General features: G+C 63.4%; 1 protein-coding gene across 1 annotated transcript; it reads left to right on the plus strand.

Annotated features, from left to right (window-relative positions):
• Positions 1 to 95: 95 nt before the first annotated feature.
• On the plus strand, positions 96 to 9,112 carry CRTC2 (CREB regulated transcription coactivator 2). The gene is made up of 14 exons (XM_040452872.1): positions 96 to 273; positions 2,953 to 3,054; positions 3,143 to 3,259; positions 3,794 to 3,855; positions 4,430 to 4,498; positions 4,654 to 4,757; positions 4,861 to 4,890; positions 5,031 to 5,095; positions 5,178 to 5,227; positions 5,346 to 5,596; positions 5,901 to 6,331; positions 7,440 to 7,694; positions 8,147 to 8,333; positions 8,461 to 9,112. Exons 1-14 carry the CDS (start codon positions 121 to 123, stop codon positions 8,679 to 8,681), a joined length of 2,097 nt encoding a protein of 698 aa, XP_040308806.1. The 5' UTR covers positions 96 to 120; the 3' UTR covers positions 8,682 to 9,112.
• Positions 9,113 to 9,816: the final 704 nt, after the last annotated feature.

The raw sequence follows: 9,816 nt of genomic DNA on the forward strand, positions 1-9,816 counted from the left end.
AGTGACCCTGGCGTGGGCTGGGGCAGGGGGTGCGGCGGCTGCGGCAGGAGGCGCGGGCCGGGGCCCGCGGCGGGGCCGGGGCTGGTCCGGGAGGGTGGCGGGGAGGGACGCGCGGGGAAGATGGCGACGGCGGGAGCGAACGGGCCCGGCTCGGCCACGGCCGCAGCTTCCAATCCGCGCAAGTTTAGTGAGAAGATCGCGCTGCAGAAGCAGCGTCAGGCCGAAGAGACGGCGGCCTTCGAGGAGGTGATGATGGACATCGGCTCCACCCGGGTGAGGGGCCGCCCGGGCAGCGGGAGCGGAACGAGCAGCCGCGGAGCGGGGAGCCGGGAGGCGGGGCGGGGGCGGGCGCCAGCGCGAGGGAGGCGGAGCGGGGCCGCCGCCGTCCGGGAGGCGCGGGCGGAGGGCCGAGGGGCCGGAAGACGGGCTTGCGGGGGAGGCCGGGGCTCGCGGGAGCCTGGGGTTGGGGAGCGAGCGGGGGCCGCGTGCAGAGAGCGCATCCCCGATTGAGTCCCCGGGGACGCTGCTGCCAGCATCCCCGAGGCGGGGCCGGGCCGGGGGCATGGTCCGCCGGGCCCAGCCTGGCGCCTCCGAGTTGGTGATGTCCTCCAGTCGGTTCCCTCTGCCCAGTTGTGCCGCTCTCGGCACTTTCGAACCTCCGGGAAAGGGCCCCTTGAGTGGTTTGAGTCGCAGCGCCGGGTCTAGTGGGGCAGGAAGTCCCCTCCTGCGTCCCTTCCCTTTGCTTCCTTTTTCAAATATTTCTTGTGGTTTCCTGACGTGAATGTAGGTGAGGACCATTGCGCACAGACTGTGCTTGATGTTTTGCTCTGGCCGCCGTGGAGGGGAGGTGGAGACTTTGAGGCTCCAGAGCGGGTAACCAGTTGGCTATAGGTCAGGTTTGCTGAGCTTTCTAGGAAGATGACTGCTTAATGGGTCGGTTATGAGGTGTCTGGCAGGGTCTTCTATGTTTGGGAATATTCTTTCCTAAGTAGTTCCAGAAAGAAAGCATCCTGGCCGAGTTGCCTTTGAAGCCCCTCTGGCCTTGGCTTCTTGCTTCCGAGGGCTGGATGTCAGAGGGAGTGAGGGTGGGAGTTGGCCCCCCTGGGAAGCAGCCCTTGTTTAGGGACACGTTAGTCTCCAAACAGCAGGTGAGCGTGTTGCACTGATCCCTCGTGGCAGGGAGCTGGAAGGAACCTCAGGGGACATAGTGGAACATAAATACCATATTTGAAAGCTCTTTCTGCTGGGCTGACTGTGGTCGTGTCTGTGACCATGACTCTGGTTGTACGCTTGCGTGTGTCCAACCCTAAACTGTTAGTCTTTCTTGTGTTTTTTTTCCCTCTGAGTTTCCAGAGACCGTGTGTTCTAGTTTGTGGGGGGTCAGAGCAGAGAGAGTTAGGTGGGGAGGCAAATCACGTGTGCCTGTGCACACACACCCCTCCAAGTGCCATGAGGTTCCTGATCTAACTTTGGACTGCTCTCCTTTAGGAGGCAAGAAGGTGGGCGAGAGGCACCGCTTGAGATGCTGCCCTCTGTCTGGACTGTGACTCCAGCACAGGTGTGGGGGGACTTGAGCATCTGTGTGTGCAAACAGAAAGGCCGTGAGAAGTTCAAAGCTGAGATTTCTGTCTTTGTAGTGCTTTGGTTCATCAGAACGCCGCCTCCACCCACCCAGCCCCTGGGCTGCGCATACATGTCTAGTGGGCCTACAAGGCCAGGGCTTGGGGAACCCAAGAACCTAAAGCCAAAGATAAGACATCTGGGGCTTAGCTGGTTATCTGGCCAGCAGAGAGGGCTCCTCAGAGGCAGACACAGCTACAGGGGCCTATGCTACTGAGAGGCTGGGTTGTCACACACAATAATAGCAATTCGAGTGGCCCAGACGTTCACATCGTGTCCGCGAAGCTCAGTGGGCCGACCTCTTGGAACAGAAAGTCACTTTTGACGTTGGCCTGTGCACAACAGTACGTGACCCCCGGAAGCTCACCAGTCGCCCTGGGCCTGGGTTTTGGTTGGCAGCAGCGTCTGAGTCTCAGAAGTCGACGCTCACCTCTCTCAGACGGGCTTGAGACATGTAGACAGGCAAACACCACGCCAGCCCGAGGGTTGTACCTCCAGGTGCGTCTCCGCAGGGTGGGGGTCAGGTCAGGGAGACGGCTCTGGCCCAGGCTGAACTGGGGCATTCCTCACCCCCATTCTCAAGGTTCCCCTGGCAATCCAGAGCCTTTAGAACTAGTTAGAAGGGGGCACCTGGCTGGCTCAGCTGTGGAGCGTGCGACTCTTGATTTCAGGGTTGTGAGTCTGAGCCCCCGCATTGGGTGTGGAGATTACTTTAAAATCTTGGGGTGGGGGGAGAACTTAAACAGAGGATGGCTTCTTGGTTTTGGCACTGTTTTTCCAGCTCGGAGAGCCATCATTTCCTGGATATTCTAGTTCCGGTGGCGCAGGCTGTCTGTGTGGCTTTCCTGAGCCTAGAAGCCTGTGCCCTCCGGAGTGGGATGGGGACAGGCCGGCGATAATGGCTCCGTGGCATCCACCGTGGCCTGCCCCTCACGTGCCAATTAGTCCTAGACGCATCTGGAGGGGAAAGTGGAGGTGCCTCATAGGCACCCTTCCCCGGAGTCAATCCACGTGACTAGCCTGGGGGCTCCTGGCAACCCCTCAGGGACTCTGTTTAGACCGCTGCCAGCTGGGACGGGCCGCAAGCACAATGGCAGGCCCCGCCTGGCAGGGGGGGATGCCCGCCGTCGGTGGTGGTGACGGGAGTGGCCTGCGGAAGAGCCAGGGCAGTTTCTGCACCAGGTCTCAGCGGACCTGTCCCCCAGCACGGCCTTTTCTTCGGGTGGCCCTCCGGGGTGCGCAGGCAGTGGTGGCACACGGGTGGCAAGGTTGGCCCACAGGGACGGCAGTCAGGGTCCTCCCTGACATTGCCATCTGTCCTCTGTGTCTCAGTTACAGGCCCAAAAATTGCGACTGGCGTACACGAGGAGCTCCCATTACGGCGGGTCTCTGCCCAACGTTAACCAGATAGGCTGCGGCCTGGCCGAGTTCCAGGTGAGTGGGCGCCAGCCCTGGGGGCTGGGGGGGGAGGGCACAGGTGCCCGGGCAGCTGCCCCTTCGACCTCTCTGTGTCTTTTGGCAGAGCCCCCTCCACTCGCCTCTGGATTCGTCTCGGAGCACTCGGCACCACGGGCTGGTGGAGAGGGTGCAGCGAGACCCCCGAAGGATGGTGTCCCCGCTCCGCCGCCACCCCCGCCACATATCCTTCCCGGAGGGCGGTGGGGCGGGGTTCCCGGAGAACTCGTGGCGGGAAGGGACTGGGGGGACCGGGGTCCTCTCCGGGCCTCCCAGAAAGGCCGCCCCCTGGCCCACGCGTCAGCGCTGGCTCGCCCCCCCCCCCCCCCCCCCCACTGGGCCGTGCCTCAGTCTCTGGCCGGCGCAGTCTTCGGCTTGCTCTTTGCCGCCAGAGGCAGGACACGTGTCTCCTGCCGGAAGGGGGGTTTGGGTCCCTCTGCACTTTTTTTTCCTCGCCTTTCTGTCTCTGGCTTTCGGTCTTAGAGGCTTTTGTAGACCCGTTTCCCACGCCCTGTCTGCTTGTTCTCCTTCATTTTTCCAACTCTCCCGGGCCTGGTTCCTTTCTCTCTTCCTTTCTTTGGCCCTGCTGTTGCCCCTTGCAGAAGAGGAGGGGGTGCTTGTTTCTGGAACCGGCCTCCTGTGCTGCCCCCGCTACTCTCTCACCTGGTCTCTGTCCCCACTGCCCCTTCCTCCCTTCTCCTTAACTGGTGCTGCTCACGTCGACAGCTCTCCCTATAGTCCTGCCTACTTGTCTCCTCCCCCGGAGTCCGGCTGGCGGAGGTCAGTGTCTAGGGCAGACGGATCTCCTGTCCACTCTGACGTGTCTCTGGAGGGAGCTTGGGTCGGGGCTAGGCTTTCAGCGGCGCGTCTTCCTGATGCAGGGCTGGGAGGGTGGGGGCGGGCGGAGTAGGTGGGTCAGAGTCCGGTCTTGGCCATGTTGACACCGGCGGCCGAGCCTCCCAGCCCAGCCAGCGCGGGACCAATGGGGACCGTGGCCGGCCGGGGTGTGTGTCGGGAGGAGGCGGAGTGGGTGCCCGAGGCGGAGTCCTGGCCCTCAGGTGTCTGGACCTCCCCGCTCACGTCCTACTCGGTGCCTACACCGCACAGTCCCGCCTCCATGATGCCCGTTCCACTTGTCCTGGTAGAGAGAAGTTCACACTTTCCAGATCCCTTAGCTTGATCGCGGGAGAGGGGTCACGGGTCACAGGTAGCAGAAGAACCGGAAAAGAGGCGCGGCCCTGGGCGCCCAGCCCCGTCTGTCTCCGCCTGGGCTGCACAGCTGTCTCCAGCCCCGTGCCTGCTTTCCTGTCCCATCGCTACCCTTCCTCCTGGTGACTCTGTGTTTCCACCCCAGGACGATGCCCTGGGGCAATTTCCCTGCAGAGAAGGGGCAGCTGTTTCGACTACCATCTGCTCTGAACAGGTGACGGCCCTGGCCTTCTCGGGTCGCGTCTCGTACCGCAGTTTCTGGGCCCTGCTCCCTCGCTCCACGCTGTCCCAGCGAGCACTTTCTTTCCCCTGTGGAGCAGGGCCCGGGGCCGGGAAGCCCGCTCATCTCAGCCTCCCCCCACCCCACAGGACAAGTTCTGACTCTGCCCTTCACACCAGCGTGATGAACCCAAGCCCTCAGGACACTTATCCGGGTCCTGCCCCTCCCAGCATCCTGCCCAGTCGCCGCGGAGGTGAGCGGCCCAGGCCTCGGGCAGGGCAGGGAGTAGTTTCCACGGCTCAAGCCGGCGCGCGGGGAAGTGCGTCCCAGAGCCAACTCTTCTGCATCCTTTGCAGGTTTTCTGGATGGTGAGGTGGATTCCAAAGGTACGTGTCCCTTGCCGTGTGCGGATACTGATGGCAGGGGGTTTCTGGGCCAGAGTCGGGGCTTCGAACAGGGCCGGGTGCAGGACTCCCGCGTCCCCAGCTCCGTCGGCCACTCTCATGGCCAGTCTTTCTCTTTCAAGTCCATGGTGCCGAGGAGAACTTGCTGGACGACAAGCACTTGCTGAAGCCCTGGGACGAGAAGAAGGTCGGTGTGGCCCACGTCCCTCTTCTTTCCACGGGCCAGGTCCTCCTTGGCCCTTGCTAAGTGTTCTTCCTTCTCTCCTCAGCTGGCCTCCTCCTCCTCCCGGCCTCGGTCCTGCGAAGTCCCTGGAATTAAGTAGGCACCTCCGGGAGGCCGGCGGAGGGGCTGGGGGAGACGTGGGAGGCTGGCGTCCAGCCCCCTGCCCCCCGACCGCGGCCCCCACGTCCCCCTCTCTGTCCTTTCCCCCCCACAGCATCTTTCCGTCTCCTGACCAGCCTGCCAGCGTGCCTGTCCTCCCGCCCGCCATGAACACGGGAGGCTCCCTGCCTGACCTCACCAACCTACACTTCCCCCCACCACTCCCTACCCCCCTGGACCCTGAGGAGACCGCCTACCCCCACCTGAGCGGGGGAAGCAGCACTTCCAATTTGACCCACACGATGACCCACCTGGGCATCAGCGGGGGCCTGGGCCTGGGCCCGGGCTCGGGCTATGATGCGCCAGGTGAGTGTTTCCTGGAGTGCTGCCTGGCTGGAGGGGCGAAGGGGTGGGGGGCTTGAGCACCTGGGACCCTCCCGTGACTGCACACACCAGTCCGCCCCAGGATTCCCTCACGGCAGATGTGGCTTTTTCTAGAAAGGTGATGAGGGCAGCCTTCAGGCGGGCCGTGCCGGCCTCACTGTCAGGGACAGAGCAGGGAGGACATCGCCTTGCCGCTTCCATAGTCTGGTCACTGCTACCTGTTCTGGGCAGAAGGGGGCCCAGCTCCCATCAGTAACGTTGGCATCTCTGGTTTTTGTCTGTGCAGGACTTCCTTCCCCTCTCAGCCACCCACCCTTGCAGGCCTCCCTGAGCAATCCCAACCTGCAGGCCTCCCTGAGCAATCCCAACCTGCAGGCCTCCCTGAGCAGTCCCCAGCCCCAGCTCCAGGGCTCCCACAGCCACCCCTCACTGCCTGCCTCTTCCCTGGCCCGACACACACTGCCCACCGCCTCCTTGGGCCACTCCTCACTCAGCGCCCCGGCCCTCTCCTCTGCATCCTCCTCCTCTGCCTCGCCTCCTGCCCTGGGTGCCCCCCCTTACCCAGCTTCTACCCCCGGGACCTCCCCCCGCCATCGCCGTGTGCCCCTCAGCCCCCTGAGTTTGCCCGCGGGCCCAGCTGACGCCAGGAGGTCCCAACCGCAGCTGCCCAAACAGTTTTCGCCAACAGTGTCACCCACCTTGTCCTCCATCACTCAGGTATGCGTGGCTCCCTTCCCTCTGTGTCTCCCTTGCTCTTCTCTTCCTGCTGAGTGCTCTCCCTCCCACCTTCAGCTTTCCAGATGTCTGTTCTCACTTCTGAGCTCCCGTGTCCGCCCTCCCCTCCATTCCTCTGCCCCTCTCGCCTCCCCCCTCCTGAAGAGTGCAGGCCCCGGGGTCACATCCTGGCCCCACGTCTTGCTAGCAGCCGCCTCCCTGGACGGGTGGTCAGGAGGTCTGCCGTGGTCTGTGGGCCTCGCGTGCTCACCTGTAGAATGAGGATGCTTTGGTAAGGGTCACGGGAACGGTTGACGGGACGTGCTTAGGCCAGGCCGGCTCAGGCGCACGCTCCAGACATGCCAGCTTGGTCCTGGCCTTGCCTCCCTCCCTCCCTTCTTCCCATGCTGTCTGTCTGTCTGTCTGCTCTCGTGTCGCCATCCTGTCTCATCCACCTCTCCCGTGGCTGTTTCGCACCCACTTCCCAGAGGCAGAGGCTCTCAGATCGCACGGCCTCGCCTCCGTTCTTTGTTTTCAAGAGGAGGACGTTGGCCCGAGGGAAAGTACCGTCCAAGCTTACTCTGCAAGTTAGGAGGAGTTGGGACCAGACCGGGCACCTAGCTGAGGGCTCCTTCCTCGATGCTGAAATGCCCGCTCTTCTTTTCTCTTGCCCCTCCTCCTCCACCCCCTTCCCTGGAATGCGTGTTGTGTGTTCCATCTTGACGCAGGTCCCCTTTCGTGGAGGAAAGACTGAGGCCAGGCCAGCAAGGGCTCTGCTCCCTCAGAGCCTGGAGAGAGACCCACGCCCCTCTCCCCGCCCCCCCCTGCCGCCGGTGCTGGCCTGTGGGATGGGTTGCAAGTACTTGCTTGCCGGACGGTGCTTAGGAACCACTTACTTCTGCAGCGAATCCCGAGCAAGTTGGGCTCAGACTCATTCCCTCCCTTCCGGGCCGATACGCACGTTGGGAATCTGCACCCAACCCCGGGGTCGCCCCGTGGCACCGTCAGCTTTGTGTTGAGGATGGTTGCAGCCTGACAGGGTGGGGAACCCCAAGAGTTCCTCTTGGGGGCGCACCGAGGGCTAAGCTTCTCCCTCTCTCCTTGCCTTCAGGGTGTCCCCCTGGATACCAGCAGACTGCCCACTGACCAGCGGCTGCCTCCATACCCGTACGGCCCCCCGAGTCTGGTTCTGCCCGCCCAGCCGCCCACCCCAAAGCCTCTGCCGCAGCCAGGGCTATCCTCTCAGGCCTGCCCGATGCAGCCCTCAGGCAGGCCACCGCACTGTGGGCTACTGTACCCGCCCAGCTCCGGGGGGCACGGGCAGCAGTCTCACCACCGGCTGATGAGTGACTTCAGCCTGGGGAACGTGAGTGCCCAGGTCTCCGGCTTAGCAGCAGGGGCGGGCCCATGTGGGATGGCCGGTGCGCTCTGAACTGGGAGAGCTGGTGGGGGTGGGGGTGGGGGTGGGGGATCACCCCCTCCAGGTACCAGCACTGCCAGTCTGAGGCTTCTCTCCTCCTGCGTTTGACCCCCGCTCCTGCCCCTGGCCCTCAGCTGTCCCTGCACAGCGTGCCCTCTGCCGGCTGCTGCCCTGACTGGCTCTCTTCCCGGCATGCACGCGCTCTGTCCCGGCAGGTGTGGCACCCACGCCTGCTCCGGGCCCCGTGCTCGCTTCTGCTGCTCTGCTTGCTGTCTTCACCCTCTCCTCTCATTCCTCGGGATGGGGGTGTGGGGTGGGTGCTTTTCTGGGCAGAGGGGGGCAGAAGGGACACGTTGGTCCGAAGCCCGCTTCCTCAGGGTCTGTCTGTGTGTCCATAGCCAGAGCAGTTCAGCATGGAGAGCCCATCGGCCAGCCTGGCGCTGGACCCCCCTGGCTTTTCTGAAGGGCCTGGATTTTTAGGGGGCGAGGGGCCAGTGAGTGGCCTCCAGGACCCCCATACCCTCAACCACCAGAACTTGACCCACTGTTCCCGCCACGGCTCAGGGCCCAACATCATTCTTCCAGGTGAGCGGTGTGGGTGGTGACGGGCAGCGAAGGAGGAGAGGACACCTTTGCCGGTGCGTCACGAGACTGAGGAGTCTCAGGAGAGTTTTCCGGGCCCGGCTCTCACCCTTCTCTTCTGCCCACATAGGAGACTCCTCCCCGGGCTTCTCTAAGGAGATTGCCGCAGCCCTGGCCGGAGTGCCTGGCTTCGAGGTGGCGGCGGCCGGGCTGGGGCTGGGGCTGGGGCTGGAGGAGGAGCTGCGCATGGAGCCCCTGGGCCTGGAAGGGCTCCACATGCTGAGCGACCCCTGTGCCCTGCTGCCCGATCCTGCCGTGGAGGACTCTTTCCGCAGTGACCGGCTGCAGTGAGGGGCCTCATCGGCGTCCGTCTTCTTGGCCCTGCCCTGTCACTGGTCCTTTCCTTCCTTCTCCCTGGCCAGTAGAGACTCCACTCTGCCCCCTAGATCCTCTTTCTACCATGAACGAGGGATCCCAAGAATGAGAAAAAAGCCAGGGGTCTTGTCCAGGTGGCCCCTGAACTCTGCACAAGGGGCGGGCCTGGGGGAGCTGGAGGGAGGGCCTAAAGCACTTGTAACTTTGAATCCTCTGTCTGGAGGTCAGAGCCTGTTGGAAGGCAGGGATGGAGGGGAGCCCCGGAGGCGGGGCTTGCCCTGCGCCTGGGGGGGGGGGGGGGGCGGGGCCAGCCCCTCCCCACTCTTCCCCTTGCAATGCAGGAGAGAACCAGAGTGGATATTATTTTTTATTAAATATATTATATGTTAATAAAAAAATCATATCAAGCTTTGGCGTGGTTTCTATTGTTGGATATGTATCTGGGGGGTTAGAGGGTCCTGGGGCCCTCTTCTCAGCGCTGTTGTGGTTTGTGGAGGGGCCTCAGCCTCAGAATCTGTACCCAGCGTTGAACTTGGGCGTCCAGGCTGGATGAGGACTCCCAGGGCAGCACACGTGCCCCTCCCGTGCCCTCCCACCCCACCTGCCCAGGCTAGGCTGAGCGTGGGGACAGGGGGCCCTGGCTGGCCAGGCGCGGTGCTGAGGCCCGGCAGTGAGTTCCGGGTGAGGAGGTGGCCGATGGCTGAGATGGCAGTCCGAAGTTTACCCAGGGGCAGCTGGCTACCAGAAGGCTTTCACACCAATTGTGGATGCCAGGCAGGACTCAGGCTGGGTCCCGGGAGAGCCTAGGAGACAGTCGTACCTGGGCAGCCTCGGTGGGATGCTCCCGGGTCTCTCCCCTCTCGCCTGGAGAGGCTTCCCCTTTCCGACCGCCCTCTGCCCTCCAGGCTCTTCGGCACTCACCAGTCAAGGGAGTGGTGTCCCCTTCGGCTCCCCTGCCCCCCTGCTTTCCCTACACCCCACGATGCCGGCCTCTCCTCTTCCTCTTTCCAAAGCCCTTGTCTTTTTCAGAAAAGGGAACTGAGAGCTTGTGGCCGAAGCCAACAGGGAATGCAGTGTCCCCTAAACCTGGAAGTGGGGGTGTCACAGGGTC

This window comes from Herpailurus yagouaroundi, unplaced genomic scaffold, assembly GCF_014898765.1.
Source record: "Herpailurus yagouaroundi ecotype Mexico unplaced genomic scaffold, PumYag 207, whole genome shotgun sequence".
NCBI classification, from domain to species: Eukaryota; Metazoa; Chordata; class Mammalia; order Carnivora; family Felidae; genus Herpailurus; species Herpailurus yagouaroundi.